This window comes from Pteronotus mesoamericanus, unplaced genomic scaffold (genome assembly GCF_021234165.1).
Source record: "Pteronotus mesoamericanus isolate MK-2021 breed Mesoamerican mustached bat unplaced genomic scaffold, CSHL_Meso_final contig_50, whole genome shotgun sequence".
Classification (NCBI taxonomy): domain Eukaryota; kingdom Metazoa; phylum Chordata; class Mammalia; order Chiroptera; family Mormoopidae; genus Pteronotus; species Pteronotus mesoamericanus.
Genome location: NW_026555186.1, coordinates 4,848,396 through 4,868,227, shown reverse-complemented (window position 1 = coordinate 4,868,227; position 19,832 = coordinate 4,848,396). Strand labels below are relative to the sequence as shown.

The window sequence follows — 19,832 nt, the reverse complement described above, 5'->3', positions numbered from 1 at the left end:
CACTAAAAATGGCAGATGAGACCTGTCATCAGTGAGACCCCAGAACGGCAACAAGTCAGAGGCCGCGAAGGAGGCCAGGAGGGGCGGTTCTGCACCGAAGCATCATCAACCCTGCGCGGTGCCCTAGGGAGGGGCAGCTGTGTGATGTGGGGTTAGTTACGGCCAAGGGACAAGATCTGGAGTCGGAACCAAAGTGACCGGCTAGAACCACGTTGCATCCATGCATATTAAAGTTCAGAAATAAAGCCAGCGAAAATCAGAGCTCCACATACAACAGGCAAAGCCAAGCCTGCACCTACTTGGGTGCACTGGAAAGCTCGGGGGGAAAAGGATACAGCTGCTGAACAGGCACTGGCAGAAGAAAGAACCTCCATAATGCAGGGTACTCTCTGTACCTCAATGCTGAATGCTTTACATCATGTCAGTTAAGGCAAGAAACAACATACAGCACCCAGCTAGCCTGGGCGCCTCACTGGAAGGAGCACCTGGGAACATGGACTTGGGCAATGAAGATGATCAGGGAAGGTAGAGCAACATCTGTCTGATCCGAACAAAATGATAAAGACCTTAATGTATGGCAGCTGGGAAGGGACAACTCACTGCTGGAGCTCACGCTGCTGATCCCACCTGCTGGCCACATAGCTACTCTATATGGTTCTGACCTGTGACAACCTCCCCAAGCTTCATGACAAATTTCATGAGCTTCTGCCAGAACACCCTATGAAGCCTGCAGAACCCATTTATAAAAGAACCCAATGATGATATTCATCTATCTGAGAGGAGTCAGCAAAAGAACAAATCAGTATGTCCCATAACATCTTGTTGGGACAAGTGATGTCTGAGGAAGCGTAAGTGCCCCATCTATGTCACTGTTAATTCTGTAGGCCTGTTATTTTTGCTGAAGCTGCTATTTCTGTTTTGCCCACTTGAAATATTGAGTTTCCAGCCCCAGATACATCCTATATCTGAGGGCATCCTAGACAAAACACACCCTCAAACTGGGTACACAAACCATGAAGTTAACCTTGAAATATGGCCATTACCCACTGTGGGACCATACAGCACTAAGTCAAGTCCAAATATTTGATAAGTCTGTAGTCACTCTTTCAGACCAGTAATCCACCAGGTCAGGAAAGCTATGATAAGCTCTTGAGATATCAACTTGGAGGAAAAAAAATGAGCATGGGCTCTGGAGTCAGACAAAAATCTTGGAATCCCATTCTACCAGCTGTGTGACTTGACTAATTTACTTAGCCTCTCTAAGCTTTCAACTCTATATGGAATTAACAGTAGTCCCTAACATGCAGGTGATTCAATGATGTGATATATACAAAGAGCTTAGCACAGCAAATGCTACTAAGTGTGTGTCTCCTAAACATCCTCTATTATTGTCAGTTTTAGAGGTTTACAGCATCTGGATAAATACTAAGGGCGTTTCAGTTTCATCAGGTTAATGAACTGTACTTCCTCCATGTTGCCTGGTGCCCCCTCCATAAAATCGTGGTCTCCGTAAGGCAAGGGTGGGAATCCCACTCAAACTTAGATGTCAACCTTAGCACAGCTCTGTCTCACACATGCTAGGTCTACCTCAGGTCCCTTGGCACAACTGAATCATGTGGAGTTCCTTCAACAGTGGCCTTTAACAAGCAGTGATCTCTGAAGTAAAGTCATTCACCATACTCAAGTTTCTTATTAATCTGGATTAACTATGATGGCGAGTAAGTGCTGGGTGCCAGTCCCTTACAAGCTTGATTGGCTTGGTCACGAGTGTTAGGTCCCAGCCTTGGTGACAACGTCATCCCTGAAGCCTCATTATCCACCCATCAAGCCCAGATTTCCATCACGAACCATCTCCAGAGACCTTAATTCCATGTCAGGGTCAGCTAATGCCCAACAAATTATCCATTTAAATTAATTTTCTATCAACAGATAATGGCGCAGACCCTCATTCTAACAAATTATATATCCCATCTGGAGTCCTGCAGAGTCTGTTTAAATGATTCCCAATCAATAAACAAAAGCATGCATGACATTACAGTTCATCTAGAAAGATGTCTCATTTATAGCGCCTTACATGTTAAAAAGCAACAAAGTCAAAAGAACATCAGATTTTTTTCTTTGTCTTTCTGCCAGAAGGTGGCGGCAGGGCAGGGGGAGGCGGGCGGGAGGGCGGGGAGATGAGGAGAAACATGGAAAGAACTCATTCCCACCACAATGTACAGTTTATACATCTTATAATTTTATGTCAATTATATCTCACTGAAGCTGAAATTAAAAAAAAAAACAAAAAACAAAACAAAACAAAACAAAACAAAAAAACCTTCCTCCTAAACCACAGATTAAATCCAGGAACTTTAAAACAAACTCAACTTAATTTCCCTCCTACCTGAACGTTTGGGGACAACAATTAAGTATTGTGAGTATTCCTCCAATTATTTTCAGCAAATGAGAGTTCTGCTTGCTGAATCAACAGTCTTTATCAAGCTTTCAGCAATTCATTACTGTGGTTTGCAAGAAAACAACATGCTAGGTGGAAATTAAAGCAGAAAAAAAAAATCACATACTCATCAAAACAAAGAAGTGGAAAAGAAAAAGAGAAGGTGTGGAGTTTTGTTGGTCAAGTTTCAATTATTCCTGGTTCCAGGAAGCTGCCTCGTGCTTTATCAGTATCTGTAACCCGAGTGTTTGGTAATTAACTAAAATAATCAAATGACAGGGAAGGTCCAGAGAGCAGAGTGCAGATCTCTAACGCTGGCCTCTTCTAGCTTTCTTCCGTCTCAGAAACGCATATCGGTTTCCTGGTCTTCTGTGACTGAACTTGTCCATTGTCTATTCCCTTGCTGTTTTAGGGTAAGTGCAAGCTCATGGTTAAGGAAGCCTGGAAAAATAACTTTATATCCTACTATATAAATATACACTTTATACCTAATATATTTTATTTACTTTTCACTAACAGTACAGAAATCAATTTTGGAATAAACATAACTAAGATACAAGCATAGATACAGATACACAATTTAGCTATAAAGTATAATTCATATAGTAAAATTAATTTTTTAAAAATCAGAGGAATGCATCATGTACACACACACACACACACATGTGCATACATACCCTTAAAAAATACACTACAGGAATAAGCTTGGCGCTATTGGCACTTGGACTGAATCTATCTGTGCTATGGGGTGCTCTCCTATGCATTTTAGGATGTTCACTCGCCTCTACCCACTAGATGCCTGGAGCGCTCTCCCCACATTGGTCCTACCAACCAAAAATGTCTTCAGGCATTGCTAAATATCCCCAAGGAGGCAAAACTGCCCCCTGTTGAGAACCACTCTTCTATATGAAACATAATCCTGATTCCATTCCTAAAGACCTACTCAGCCCTTACTAACACCCACACTGCACACTTTATGATAAAGAACACACCTATTGATAGAACCATGCCAGCACTTTTCTTTGCAAACTACAAAATCTGTCTTTGTTAGGAATGAAAAACATAAGCAGCTACCGTATCACCACCTTAACTGAATTAGAGCTCTGAAAAGTTGATTTAAATGTAAACCATTAACTATTTTTTTTTTTTAAATATCACATCACATTGCCCTGGCTGGTGTGGCTCACTTGGTTGGAGCGTCATCCTGTTAACTGGAAGGTTGCAGGTTCAATTCCCAGTCAGGGCGTATACCTAGGTTGCCGGTTTAATCCCTAGTCCAGGTGTGTACCAGAGGCAACCAATCACCATTTCTTTTTCATATCCATGTTTCTCTCTCTCCCTTCCTTGGGTGAGGATTTAAAAAAAAAAAAAAAAAAAATCTCCCATCACTTGAAGGAAAGTCAATCTCCCAAATGGTTCCTTAAAATTTTATTACTTGCTGCGAATCTAAACTGCTCTAAAAAAGAAAAAAAGAAAAAAAAAAGTAGACTTTATAAAAGAAAATGCATCCCAGAACTAGAATGATACAGCACTTCTAACTGTCTCTCCTGAGGAAGATGTGAAAAGCCCAAATGCCCAAATCTGCGACGAGCCGGCTGAGGGCCGCTAATACCTGCTAGGCAGACGGAAGCTGTCAGCTCTGCAGATGACCAGCAAGATTCACGGAACTTCCCAGATTCCAAAGCAAACATGCTTGCACAACAGCACTTCATGGGAATCTGGAGCTCATGAGAAACAGGCAAAAGCCATGACAAATGACATGGGAAATTCAGTGTGACCTTCGCCTTCAGTAGAGATGCTCCCCCAGAAACCTATAAAAATGTCACTGGAACTAGTCTTTGAATCTTCTTCCCCAAAAGAATGCCTATTATGCCTCTCACTCAGAATGAATGTTCACTTGCTGCTATCACATTAACAATCAGAAGGACTGGGATTTTCCTTGTTGGGTTATAGGAAAATTTCTATTCCTTGTTCCAGTCGCTGGCAAAAATGCGTAATTCTTCCCCAGCTTGTATCACATGACCTAGGCCTGCACTTTGGGGAGAAGCAAATATACATTCCCAAAGATCTCCTCAAGGTGCTACCGGCACTTCCTTCCACATACCTACAGCCAGCACCTCCACATGAATTCGAGTTCCATCCTTGGGTCCATTCATGGTCCTACTACTTCCCAACTGTGCGAACTTGGGAAAATTACTTAACTTCTAAGACTCTGTATTCTTGTATGTAAAATGGAAGGGAGAACGGTACCAACCGCGTAAGACTTGAGAAGATTACACAAATTAATCCATGTAAAGAATTTAACACAGATGCAGCCCCTGGTAAGTGATCATTAAATTTAAACCCGATAAAAGAAAATGCAGGCGACATTGAGCCTGAACCAAAAGCATGCTGGTGAAGCTGCTCTGTCAAGTTCCATTTACACTCTTATTGTAACCAAAGTCCCCCACGATATCAAATCTTAATTACACATTGTTACTTCCTTCTTGGACAAATAAACCATGGACAAGAGTTAGAGAACACTGCTGGAATAAATATTTTTTTCTTTAAAAGGTACTTTTTTGTTCTAAGCTGGCAAAGGTAAAGACAGCATACACCTATTATTTAAAAACTAATCATAAACAAACTCCCAAAATTCTGCTTTCCTCAGGGGCATAGCTATTCAATTTCATCAAACATTTTATAATAAAGTGAAAGCAAACCCTCTGGGGCCTTTAACTCTTCTGAGGATATCTCATTTCCTTGTCTCACATGCACATGCCAAGGCTAAAGATTCCCATTTAGGGATCTGGGGAGGTTTAAGAGCCCATGGGGATTTTAAGAGACTCAGAGGACACAACCTAAGTTTTATTTCTGACCCCATCATTTGTGGTAGATTTCGGGTAAAGTAACCGAGTTCTCTGTGCCTCACAGTAAATAAAAGGAATCTACTTGATATCACAGAAATAAAGAATAAAGTTCCAGTCCTGTTAAGAGCTCTCTGAATCCCTTGAAAGAGATTGTCTACTCTGAAAACACATTTCCTGAACACTGCACACAAACCACAGAGGAGCAGGGCCTATGGAAGCCAAGCTAGAATGATTTTTGCTCCCCATTTTTACTCTTAGAACTGATAATTCATGTTTTAATTTTTTTAATTAAATACTGGAAAATAACCATGGTAAAAAGACAGATGTACAAATGACCCTTCACAACTTAGGCAAAACAGCCCCTGATTTGCTTACTCTCCCAATACTGTATGGTGGAATCTACGCCTCCTAATTTCACAACCAAAAACTCGTTTTATCATGTCTTTTCTGATGTTGACTTTGAAAAACAAGAAGAGATCCCAGCTTTGAAATATTTATGGAAAAGACACACTGGCCTTTACAAAGAGAACCTTAAATGAACATGGTTTTTAGGACAAAAATACAGTAACTTAACCTACCAATCTACCCAATGGCAAGAAGGAAAATTGTTATAGCTGAAAAACCACGTTACCAAGAGAAACATCCAAAAATTCCAGTGGTTCTCAAAGTCTAAAAAAATTAACATCGGAATTTACTGTCTGCACCTGACTTTATATTCTTGAAGTTGAAACTGGTACTTTTTCAGCTTTTGAGAGAATCCCTAGAGAATGAAAATCTTTTGGAAAAGCAGCACCTGTGATTTACAAGGCACTATTCTGATGGCCCCATCCCATTCAAGGCAAAAATGTGTAGAAGTGTGGGGAGGCTGCTAACATTTCTTAAAAATCTGTAAGCAGTTCAGAAATACTGCCTACTGAGGACTCTACTGCTGACAGCAAACAACACAGCCACTAGAGGTAAAACACAAACCAACCAACCCTTAGGCAACCTGGCCTTGGTGAGATGCTTGGTTTCCAAAGGAGAAAGACTCAAAAGGGCAGCAATGGAAGAATAAGGAAAGGTCACCAAGAGCAAAGGTATGTCATTAGAGACCAAGGCTAAGGTCATCCACACGACAGTAATTCTCAATTAGTATGTATGGATGCAGAAACTGGACAATGAAGAAGGCTGATAGGGAAAAGACTGATAAATGTTGGGTTGGGGGAGAGCTCTACAGATACCCTGGACTGTCAGAAAGACCAACAGGCAGGTCCCTCGATCAAGTTAAGCCAGAAATATCATTGGAGTCAAAACTGACAAACTGAGGCTGTTCTACTCTGTGCGCATCATGAGAATATAGAGTTCTCTGGAAAAGAGAGTAATGCTGGGAAAAATAGAAGGCAGCAGGAAAAGAGGAAGGCCAGATATGAGATGGACTGACTCCATTTAATTACAAAAAGGTCACAAGATCAGAGATCCAGGGTGGAGACAGACAGAGCCCTACAGATTGGCAGAGAAATTGGCCCTATGTGTGAGGGTAGTTCGGATAGTGTCCCAGGACTGGGGTAAGGGAATGGCCCAGCCCATGGCTGACCAAGTGTGCGGAAGCTGTCTGTGCCTGCTCTAGCTATTCTTGTCACACCTCACACCTCATGTCCCCCTCACCACTGCCACCACCCTATGCCTGACTCAAGTCAGGGCACTTAAAATGGCCTTAGAAGTCTTGGCTGACATCAAAGAGATCCCCTTTCCATTCAGTCCTGCTACGACACTGATGGATGACAGGAATCTCGTTACATTATTGTTCAGCATCCCAAGAAGCCTTGGCTCTAGCGAGCTCCAACATCCATTTGTTCACCCGGCTAGCCCACGTGGGACTGTAACATTTTAAGGTTGTCAGATCGACAGTATTAACCAGGCAAAAGTCATTTCATTCCATGAAGTTCCTGTCTCAGGGAAAGGAACCAGAATAGGAACCTGCTAGTTGGTACCCTGATGAGCAAGAGTTGCACCAGGTCTGAGCGAATCTACCTCAAAAGACTTAAGACAGAGTCACAAATCAAAAAAAATTGACAATAGCATTTAAGTTGACTACAAGAAGTAAACAAGGAGGGCCATGAGAATCTGGGCTCTTAACAACCCTGGGATTAAAAAAAAGTGTTTTATTATGCAAATGACTGTTAGCCTCAGAATGATAATGGATGTTAGGGACAGGTACTAAATGAGTACCAGAACAATGGAGCACTACTCAGCAATAAAATGGAACAAACTACCCATGCACGAAAGAACATGGGTAAGTCTGAAGGGTACTGAGTAATAAAATTCCATCTCAGGTTTACATACTGCCTGATTCACTTATATAACACTCACAAGTGGCAAACTTACAGAGATTCGTAGTTACTAAGAACTGGAGGAGGGTGTGAGTATTTCTCATGGGGTCGCTCGAAGCACGGAGAGTTCTGTAGCAGGACCAGGCTGGTGGTTACAGAAACCTACATATGTGAAAACACTGAAGTGCATATAAAAACAGGTGAAATCTAAATGAGGTCTACAGATTGTACCAACATCAATTTCCTGGGTTTGACATGGTACTACTTTTATATAAGATGTCACCTCCAAGGAAGCTGGGTGACAGGTACACAGGACCTCGTTACACTAAGTATTTTGGCAACTTCTGAGCCTATTGTTCTTCTTGGGGTTTTTTTTTAAGTATCCCAGAATAAAACTGTATGAAATAAATACATGGGAGAGAGGACAAGAGATATAACTTAGTTCAGCATGTTCTCAACTTCAAGAGAATATGAGCTTCTTTTTCCTACTAGAGAACAAATGTCGGTTTCATTACTCGGTACGGTGTCATGTATATTTCTCTACTGCTCTAGGGAGACGATCTGAAAGGGACCCTAGGGTGTGAGAGGTGTAACACCAGAAGGGACACCAACAACAGTCTTAGGCAGAGGGTACAGCTGGATGCAAGTATTCTAACCAGACCGAACAACCTAACACATGACCTGGGTGATAAACAATGATTTAGAGTTTGGATCCTAAATAGAATAAAACTTCAACACTAATAAATGCGTGCTCCCCATCACCCAAAGAGGTAGAAAGCAATCAGGAATCCGCATAAATGAGGAGTCGTCCCAGTGAGATCAAATTTAAGCTGTGGCCAAAGACATGTGGACACAGCAGAGCGATTGTCAACTGGAGCCACTTTGCGCCCCCTTCATCCCCAGGGGACATTTGCAATGTCTGGAGACGTTTTCGATTTTCACAACTGAGGAAGGTGAGCACTACAGGCATCGGGAAGTGATTAGAGTCCAGGGATGCTGCCCGACATCCCACAACACACAGGCCAGTCTCCAATCACGAAGACTGATCTGGCCAAAAATGTCAACAGTGACGAGGTTTAGAAGGCCTAGAAAGAGAGTACACCTGTTCACATCTGAAAATCTGAGGCTGAATGAAAACTACCAAAGGGCCCACATTATTAAAAGAACAAATGGGGAAGGAAATAAAGAGAGGCAAATCTGCATAAAATGACACCATCATAAAAGATGTAGAGTTATTTGCACCTAGCATTCAACACTTTCATTTCAGACTTCATGACTGCCTGTGGGAAATTAATTAAAATAATAAGCCTTGAAGTCAAACACAAATAGACACAGACACACACACCAGTGTTGTATGTCACCCATATCCCTACAGTTAGAACACCACCACATTACTATTGTGGCCCAGGGTTAACTCTCAAGGATATTTACAATGCAAAAGAATGAGAGTTTTTTTAAAAAAAAATCCATACATACAATACCCTAAACAAATGGCCTGTGGCTCCCCAGGCAGCACAAGGCTGCGTCCTTTGTATATGCTTTGGCCTTAAATGAACATTAGCAACCACACTGGGGTTTTCTGGGCGCTAGACATAAATCAACAGCCCTGCTATTAACTAAGAACGCCTCTCTCCTGCACTCAGACTCAAAGAAGGACCTAACAGTGGACCCCGAAATCAATCGAGTATTAAATGTTAACGTCCTCTGTGAAACAATGCATGTCACTAAGCGCCGAACAAGAGTTATGAAATCCCTCTTATCATAAACACATCATGACGGATGTCTCAGTTGTGCCCGCAGGAAGCTGCGCTAACACATCTAACAAACCTTTTGCTGCCAAATAGTAAGGAAAAATGTGCAAAAGCCTTCTCTGATCAAGCATCACTCCCAGAAAATGGTATCTTAAAGAGATAATCAGACAAGCAATGCAATGCTAGAGGTATAAGAACGTTTGTGTGCCGCCTGCCATAAATGCATACTAGAAACAACCTAAAATGGGCACACAACTGAGGATGCAGGCCCAGGAGGAACGGGCAGGTCCGCTCTGAGAACTGGACACCTAGGACCCCTGTCCTTGGGCTCCAGGCTTCAGAGAGGCCTGTCCATCACAAAGACCAAAAAAGAAAAAAAAAAAAGGTAAACAGAGGTCCTCAAAAAACAAATGATGGTCTTGGGTGAAAATAATATTATTAATTTTGAACTTGCAGAAAGTGGCAGTTATCTGATATAAACTATTGCTTACCATTAATAACATTAGCAAAAGCTTCCCCAAACCCTAAACAGAATTAATCTGGCCATTTCACTTTAAAATATATGTTTTTAAAATTATTAGAGAAAGTGTTCTTCAATCGAAAAGCAACAAAAGTGAGGCACACAACAAAATTGATATTTCAAGCAAATATTTAAAAATCAGGTTAAGGAAATAAAAACATTTCATTGGCTAAGGAGGAAAAAATTCACACACACATAATCCCTAATCATATTTTTATGCAGGCTATTTTGTGGCCAAGGTGCATTAAGGTATAACCTCATCTGAAAACAGATTTTTAATGAATTAACTTCTGTGTTCGGTTTTCTTTGTAATACGCACAACAGTAAAAGCTGTGAAAACAATTTAAGAAACATATAATGGGTCTAGAGGTTGCTTTAAGAAGTGATGATGCCCTGGCTGGTGTGGCTCAGTGGACTGCGCACTGGCCTGCAAATGAAGAGGTCATGGGTTCCATTCCCCGTCAGGGCACATGTGTGGGTTGCAGGCCAGTTCCCTCATTGGGGCTGTGGGAGAGGCAACCAACTGATATTTCTCTCCCTTTCTTTCTCCCTCTCTAAAAATAAATATACTTTTTAATATGAGATTCACAATATCAAATACACTGCCATAATAAAATTACAAAATTGTGTACATCCTGCAATACAACAATTTATCGTATGCAATCATATTCCTTTTTAAACCTAAATATTGCTATATGAGAGTTTTGTTGACAATACCAGTAACTACTGTCCAGCCCCCGCCAAACAGGCCTTCTCCGAACTGAAATTAATTTTAGAAAACCACGTCTAAGAACCACAATGACTCAGAAAAGGTTGTCTACTTTAGCATTACTACCAATAAAACAAATTATTGTGAAAATCATGACTAATAATCATAAAATTAGTGACTTTGCTGAAATAGGGGCAAGAAAAATAGATTGACAGAAAATATATTATGGAGTACACGTCCCTTAACTCACGCAAACATCACTGCCCATCAAAAGGACAGCCAGACGTGGGCAGCTGTAACGATTTACACTCATCTTTGGTAGTCGACTGACTTTCGGCAGCAAAAACCGTAACTTTAAAATGTTTCCAATTGTGCCCTAATGAAGATATATTTGTCAACATAGGAGAAGAGATTTTATTTCCCAGTCTGTAAGCTTGATTGTAACTGTTAAATACTTAGATATGTGATATGGGCCCTGCATTTGTACTCTTGCCCCGACCCTAAAAATGACAGAGGCTGCCTGCACACGTGCAAGGTGCCCGGCATTTACAGCTCTTCCCATTGAACTTGCAGGTGAACAGGACAGGTGCGCTTTTACACCACCGCCTACAGAGGCATGGCAAGCAGGCACCGCGAAGCATTAAGAGTAAGACCCAGGGAGTTTTTGTCTTTTGCTTAAGGCGTTTTCTAAACTTGGTACATCTTCTTTGAACAATTAAGGGGGGAAATGGTTTAAAAATGACAAAGAAAAGTAATATCGCAAATCTATGCTTCTCAAAAGCTTTTTTCTTTTTTAGCAAGAACACTTCTAATTCTAAATATATTCCTAGGAACCTAATTTAAGTATCTATGAAGCTAATAAAACCCCAAAATGCACAGCAGGCGACACATACCAGTCACAACCTACTAGGATAAAAACCTCTTTTCAAGGATACCATGAGCACGGACTCAGCAGAGTGAAGCCCACCTCCCTCCACAATGTCATGGATACTACTCACATTAACAACTGACCCCTCAAAAACTGACATCTGAAAGAATTACAGGATTATTTCAGGGCCCAATGCTGGGTAAGAGACCAAGTAAACAAGCTACATTCCATTATCCCCACAAGTCGTGTTATCTTGGCCTCTAAATCAGACAGTGAAGATAAGTGTGCCTACACCAAAGTGCAAAAATTCAACTTTGCCTAGCTTTTCTAACATGAATACCTCATTTTTTAAATTAGCACAATGTAAAATGCTTTCATACATAGGACTTTTATTCCTGAAAGCAGCGGCTGAAGCTTGGGCAAAGGCAGAAGTCTGAAGTGTCACAGTGCCCATTTGCGATTCCCTGGCTCTGCCACAGCACCTCCGACACTTTCTCCTGTAACTGGCAGAGTCAGGTGATATGCTGTCACATGATCTGAGATGCTACATTGAAACTGGGGACTCAAGTTTCTTATTTCCCACCTAGTGGAGACATTTTCCAAGGAAGTTCTTAGCAAGGAAGCAAAATATTTTATTCAAGAAAGGATCTTTGAGAAATATCCCTCTCTGCTGTCAGGATCTCTCCAGGCGTGTTAATAAGCTAACAAGTACCACCCAACCGATATGGAAAAACTCTGGGAAAGTGGCCAACATCTTTACTCGAAAGAGAAGATTCCCTCAGAAAACCTCAAAGAGCAATCCTCCAATAATGGAGCATTAGCATTGGGGAGAAAAATGAGTTGTCCAGCCCTTTCTCTTAATAAAATAAACATTTCTCAAAACCCCAGTTTTCTAAGTGCCTTCTTACACAAATCTTCCTACCATCCTCATGAGGTTGGGGCCAGCAGCTTTGGAAACCACATTTTACAAAGAAACAGAAGATACTTTTCTTTCCTACGTTAAAAATGAACCAAGTAAAAATTAGTGGTATGTTCAAAAGCTGATTCACATTTTCCTGCTGGGTTTGCAACGTTTCTGGGGTGTGGACCACTTGTTTCCCCAAATTCCCACACTGTTTTCAACTTGAAAATCATTTACCAACTGCCTACTGTATATGGCACTTCATCAAAGAGCCTGGAAACCATGACGCAAGCGTAAGGTTAATGACACCACCGGGCTCTGAAGAGGACAGAGGCTCTGGAGACAGGCTGTCTGGATTCAAATCCTGGCTGGCATTTTCTAGCTGTGTGACACTGGGCCAGTACTTAGCCTCTCTGTGCCCCTCTTTCCTCGTCTGTACAGCCTTACTTCCAGGGTGACCAAAGGGACTCATTTAGTTCTTAAATGTAAAGCGCTCAGGAACATGCGGGGCACATAGCAAGCACTCAATAATCATTAGCCATAGTTACTGTTTTCAAAGAATTCTAAAATGCTCTGTAATTAACAAAAAATACTATGAACATCTCCATTCCTGCCATTAAAAAAAGAAAAAGTCTGTACTTGAAGGGAAAGTAACAGTCATACATCCAAGGGTAGAATCCCATCCTTAAGGACCTTTCAGTGCAAACGAGGTACTAAAACCTATAAATGGGATATTTCACCTCTCAAGACACTGTTTACTCATTTGAGAAGGGAGTGGGGGGAGGTAGATAAATCCTCTAGCGAACAAGAGTAAATTCCTAAGATGACCAGGACGGAGAGACAGAGCCAAGTTCAGGAGAGAGAGAGGTAGGGGCCACCGTGGCCTAGGCCTGTCAGAGGGCGGCACGCACAAAGGCACAGAGCAAGCCTGCCACGCGGGCCTCTGGAGTCGAACTCGTGAGGAGGAAAGAACGAAGAGAGGTGCAAGATCAGAAGGCCTTGAAAAGCAGACTCAAGAACGTGAACTTGATTTTGTAAGCAATGTGGATATGCATTAGAGAAAATTATGGAAATATAAAATTTACCAGAGGTGTACAAGTTGAAAGGGAGCAAGTTAATAAATGCAATCCAGCACAAGAAATGAAACTGTGGAGCAGCTCTAATGCCGAAATTTCCCTGCACCGTTGAGTGCTGGGACTTCACTCACCCAACTGGGGGCCACCCGTTTTTAATTCGAAGTTACTATAATGAAATTCCTATTTTTACTCACCTCCCTACAACATGACAAGTGCTTTGTTAATCCTATCTCAAATTCACTTAATAATCATGCGAGGTCAACACTATCATGCCCACTTACAGACCATGGAAAAAAAGGCCAGGAAGGTGGGGTAACCTGGCCAAGCTCCCACAGGTGGGAGGGTACAGCCAGGCACAGCTTCTCAATTCTTTTACAGATGAACAGCTTTCCCTCCACCTAGGGGCCTTTAGGCAGGGGACTCTTGCTAAGCTTACAGCAGACTTCACAGATTGCCCATTCTTGAATGTTCCCTGCAAATTAACAACTTGAAAATGTTACATAGCAGTTTCCTTGAACGCAAAATTTTGAAACCCATTAACAATACAGTGCCTACCACACCAATCTCAGCAGAAGAGCACATTCAAGGCTCGTGTCCTTACAGGTGAACCCACTTAAGGCAAGCAGCGCTGGAAAAACAAATAGTCTGCTTGCTCCCTTCAACACTCTGGTTAACATGATAGTTCTGCCCACACTGGTTTGTGCCTGATTTTGAGAGATGAGAGCAAGAACATCAGGCCACGTGGTGGGGGGTGGGGAGCGGCCTTTCCCCACCCACCCTGGCCAGGGAGATCAGGACTCCCTGCTAGCAACAACTGTCCTGCTTGCAGCTGCTCCTGGGGCTTTGCTGTTCCCAATGTGACAGAGGCCAAAAAATGTCCTTGACAACCGAAATCTTTGCAGAGTGTACAGAAAAGACAAGACAGTACAACTCCATTGTGAGAAAAAAAGCAAATGCTCTGATTCTGTTATACAGTTGTCGAAAGGGTGGGCCTGAGGACTTGGTGGGATGAGGAAGTCCTCAGCATGTCCCTTTGGCCTGGGACAGAGGATTTGGGGGAAGGGAAGGAGCTGCCAAAAATGAGCCTTAATTTTTTTTTTTAACCATAACAAATCAATAAGCTCTAAACAACTATTTACCGCTATTAAAAAAAAAAAAAAATAGGCTCAAGGACTCTTCCCAGTTTAAAAAGGTAGTAGAGCCCTGAGCGGTGTGGCTCAGTTGGTTGGGCGTCATCCCACAAAGCAAAGGGTCACCAGCTTGATTCTCAGTCAAGACACATGCCTGCAACCCCCAGTCAGGGCACATACGAGAGGCAATTGATAGATGTTTCTTTCTCACATCGATGTTTCTCTCCCTCTCTTTCTCCCTCCCTTTCCCCTCTCTAAAAATAAATAAAATCTTTAAAAATAATAATAAGGAAGCTAGGTGAACGTCAGGTAACAACCAAACCCATGATCCTGTCCCAAACACTGGAAAGGAGGGAGGTGTTTCCACTTAACATCTTGCGAGGTGAGTTTGTTCCAAACCAGAGCGAATGAGGCTGTTAGTAGTGGAAAACATTCCAGCTCTACCTAATAATCTATCCCTAAAAAACATGACTACCTGCCTCTTATATCTGTATTTATGAATATAGTTGTGTATATTTTACATATTCTTAAAAAGCAAAGTGTTTTTACGTGTCCTATTAATAATCCTCAAAAGATCTTTTGCTTGAACAGCCATTATGCCCCACCTATTCCTAAAATAGAAAACAGAAAAGTCATGCTCATTTATGAGTTAAACTGGTAGGTACTTATAGTCCCTCCAGTGTTCTAAGCACTGTACTTGGCCCTGGAGACATGGACACAGCATCGACTTCAAAATATCAACAACATGTTTGCACAGTAGTCTTGCCACTTTTCTGGTTGAGACTTCTCTGCTTTTTTAAAAAAATTACTTTGGTTACAGACATAGCAAAACTTAGTTGCTGCCTGAAGTAAACTTTTTAACAACCTACCTCCAATGTTGAAAAAAGTTTCCCAAAAGCGCACACACAATTTGCTTGAGAGAATCCATAAAAACCTAAGGCAGGACGTGAAGAAACAAACTCCACTGAGGAGTCTAGGGTGCTCAGTTTCTCCAATCCGGGGATACATTTTGAAGTTAGTTGCCATCATCAGCTGAGGGATGCAAGCCTCACAAGCTTCCTTCCAGCTGGTCTGGCCGGCGGGAAGATGCCTGATGCTATAATACTCAAAGAAGGCACTCACAGGCAAGACGTCTGTGCACGCAGCACGGGAATTCATTCCCCAAGGCAACGGCCTCGTGGGTCTAGTTCAGTGGTTCTCAATTGGCAGTGATTTTGCTCCTCGTGGCTCATTTGGCAAAGTCTGCAGGCAGTTTACTTGTCACAACTTGGGGGCTCTACTAGCATCAAGTGGGTAGAGGCCAGAGATGCTGCTCAAGATACCACAAGCTGCAGAAGGGCCCCTTCCCCTTAAAACAAAGAATGAACTGGCCCAAAATGACACGGTATTCAGTTTGAGAAACGCTGGCCCCACTCTAAATAGCAGCTGTTGGTCTCAGGGAACTCCTATTTCATTATTACCTGGCCATTCATACATGAAGCTAATACATACAGCATCTCATTCAATGTTCTTTTCCCCCCTCAATTGTTAGTTTTGGCTTCCAATTGTTATCCAACATGCAACAAGTCATTATGCCTAAATAAAGTGAAAACTTACTAAAGAACAGGCTGCCATTTAGTGATAAGGAGGACTTACAATTTTGCTGTCCTTGGAAATATATCACTTCCATAACTTTGTTTTTACTCTAACAGGACATAAGATTTTCTTCACTGGACAGTGCAACAAAAGGATGCTCTGTTATAAGAAACTAAACTGAAAGATAGGAGCTCTGTTAGGAGTTTGTCTTCACTCAATAGTGCACTGTGTGGCCACCCTGAATGGCTCTGCTGGCCTCCACCTTAGGGGCAGAACTTTGAAGGATGATTAGAAACACATCACAAGATTAAAATGATTACTTTAAATAAGAACGAATTTCCCCAAAATAATAATTTCCACCAGCAACAGAGGAAAAAGGATCCGGATTCTAGAACAAGCTCTTCAACCTTGGGCAAATGACTTAACATCTTTGGATTAAAATTCTTCATCTAGGAAATGAAGGGGATGGAGTAGATGATTGCTAAAGGCCAACTTCAATATTATATTAATCACTGAAATAAAACCCAACAACCATTGTTTGTTTCTTACACTGAACCAAGGCATAGGGGAAGGAAAAAGTTTTCCACAGAGAGAATGTGAGGGGCAGGTTGCAGCAGTCCCACGTTATCCTGCAGTTCCCCCCACTGGCACTAGGGGGAAGAGTTCTCCCCAAGGGGAGGCCATGGACCCTCTCTATCCACAGACAGGCTTCATGGGGACTGGGTCCCCACAAACACATTAAAAATTCTATGTCTCATCATATTCCCCAGTGGACCCAGAACACACAGAAGCAAAATAAAGCCAAAAAAAGAGTTAAGGATTAGTGTCCTGCAGGCAGAGCCTAGGTCTTCTTACAGATAAAGGAATTAAACACAGCCCACTGATCTTTCATCATTGGTTATCTTTCAACTCCCGTAAAAACTTCTGGTGCCTTCTTACAGGCACAAAGTTATACAGATTAGAACATGCGACAGTCTCACAATTTTAGATTTCATTCTTTTTTTTAAAAAAGTAAAATATACATATTAATGCATGATTAATTCCTTTCCAGCCCTCTTCTCACAGAGAATGTGGGTATCATATGCGAGACATCACTTTCAAAAAACTGGATATTGCTATTACACAAGAATATATTTATCACTTTGGTCATTATAAATAGTTGTCTAAGGGGGCATCTAGAAAGAAGAATGACTTGAAATATTATATCCAATTAAGTCTGACAAAGCAAGTTGGCTAAAACAGAGGCAAACCCTCACCAATCTAATTTGCTGGAACATTCCAAAACTGTCCTGGATTCACAAAACACCCGCTGGCTTTCAATGAAAGTCACATCAGACTCCCTTAAGTCAACTAAGTTTACTTTGAGCCACTTCAAACCTCAAACTTAAACAGAATTTATTAAATAAACACAACCAAGAAAGGAAAGGGAGCCAAGAAACCACAGTAACTCTGGATCCCAGGGGAAAAAATAAAGTGGGTGGCGGGTAGGGGGATGGTTCTCAAGTCAACGATTTCAAGTTACTGTGGTGTCCTGCCCTCAATGACCCTAAAAGGGGCATCAGTTTAATCTTTTAGAATCGCTATTGTTTGCCCTGAACGATTTTCTTTACATTCAAATTCAAAATCTGCCAAAGACAACAAATACATGATCTTTTGATCTCACCTTCTAGAATTATCTCAAACCCTAAAGGAGCACTTCTTGGTGAGAACTGGAAACTAGACTCCAAAGGTCCGGCGGACACAGAACTCGGTGAATGATTAAACCCTCGCCTTCCCTGCTCACACTTCATTAAGCCGTCTCCTCTGGAAGTGTTTGCACCCCTCTCACAGGAAGCCGGCACGTTTTGCAAAGGAAATACCAGACCTTTCTTGGAGAAAGGCACGTCCCAGTTGAACATTTTATTGGGCTTCCTACACCCAGGCAGTCGGGCAAGCCAGATGCCCTGGCCGGCCCCGGCTTCACTTCACGCGGGCGCCGCAGGGACACCGGTGAGCCAGGCACCCACGCAAAAGGAAGCTCACCTTCGCTACCTCCTGGGACAAAGTGGAAGCGCGGGGCAAACCAAAACCTGCCTCCGCTTACTCATCCAGAGGCTACCCGGGGGTGAGGGGGTGATTTCGGGCGACTCCCGTGAAGTTTCGCCCTCTCGGGCTTAGGGAAGGTACCAGGAGGGCGCGCTGCACGGTGGGCAGATCCCTCCCTCCGGGGCATCGAGGCCAGCCAGGTCCGGGCAGGAAGAGAGCCCGCGCCCGGTTCACGGAAAGCAGCCCCAGGCGGGGCCGCTAACACACTCACCTCGGGGAAGAAGCTGTCCATTGTTCCAGTGCGTTCCCCAACTTGCCCGAATCGGGCGTCCAGCTCTCGGAAGTCAGCCCAGAAGACGGTCCGGGGAAACCATGCGTGTCACGGCGCGACTCCCAGGAACTCGAGCCCGCGAGCCTCCCCCGCTGCCATCGCCTTATCCCCTTCTCGTCTTTCGCACCTTTTGTTTGCCCAAACCCAAATCTCAACTCATCCGTCCCAAACGCAGCCTTTTGTCTCCTCTTCCTCCAAGTTTTTCACTTCTGAGCGCAGCGCAAGCGAACGGAGAACAGCTGGTGGCACATTCTTCCCCGGGGCTCGGGGAGACAGAGAGGAGGGGGACTTGGGAGTGTGCCCCCTCCCTCTGAGTTGGGGCCGGAGGCGCTGAGCGCCGGGAGGCGGACAGCGGCCACAAAGCTAGCCCCGAGTCGTTCTCCCCGCGCGAGCGCGCCGCACTGAGTCTTCGGGCGCCGCGGCTAAGCCGGCTCACCGCTGCTAAGAGTCTGGCAGACAGGAGCATACGCCCCGCCCCGCTCCGCTCGCCCGGCCACTCCCACTAGCCCGCCTTATCCCGCCCCACCAGGAGCCCAGCCCTCAGCCAACCCCACCCCGCGCTTCCGCCAGGCCTGCCCGCGCGACGCGCCCCTCCCCGCCCCGCCCCGCCCCACCTACCACGCGGTCCTGCCCACTCCGCGCCCGGGCGGCCGCCGGCTTTGCGGCGGGCGGGGAAGGCGGGGTCCAAGGGGCCCCACTCCTGTCCAGGCCTCCCCACCTAGGGGCGGGCGGAGGAGTTGACTCTTTCCTCCGGTGATAGAGACCAAATAGTCACCGGGAAGGAGGGGTTGGGGGGGATTCTTTTGTGCCTTTGATCCCTAGCAGACCCTGGAACCCGCTCAACGCGGATCTCATTAATGCAGCTCGGCAGATGAGCGGCCCCGAGAAAGGAAGCGCGGTCCGCGGAGCTGCGCCGGCTGTTGATCCAGATCAAAGCGGAGGACGGAGGCTAATCAGAATTTCTGGAAGCTGCCTTCCCGTGTAGAGTTTCTCTCCTGCCGTCAGGTTAACAGCCGTTTTCATAGCCCGCGGGGAATAGTACTTTTGTAAACTGGAAGAGGGCGTGGCCAATTACACCTTTAAAAATGTAACCTTTTTCTGGGACCTAAAGGAAACAGGTAAGAAAGTCAGTTGAATGAAGAATCAAACCCACCTGGTAGTGAGCCCTGGTTTCCTGACGGTAGGTTCTCAAATTAGCGTGCACAGGAAACCCTTGGGAATCTTGTTAAAATGCAGATTGGAATTCAGTGGGGCGAGCGCTGACAATCTGCATCTTTAACAAACTCAAAGGGCGGCACATTGTTGGGAGCCTGTCTGTAACAGGTAGAGAAATGCAGAACAAAGGTTTAGA

The 19,832-nt window shown here is 43.7% G+C and overlaps 1 protein-coding gene across 1 annotated transcript in view; it reads right to left on the bottom strand.

The window, feature by feature from the left end:
* Positions 1-18,958, bottom strand: part of MYO10 (myosin X) — a 191,586-nt gene extending 172,628 nt beyond the window's left edge. The window contains exon 1 of the mRNA XM_054578310.1: positions 18,422-18,958. Within this exon, the coding sequence (XP_054434285.1) occupies positions 18,422-18,442 (21 nt within the window). The 5' untranslated portion in view covers positions 18,443-18,958. The remainder of the gene's footprint in view (positions 1-18,421) is intronic.
* Between the last annotated feature and the right edge of the window lie 874 nt (positions 18,959-19,832).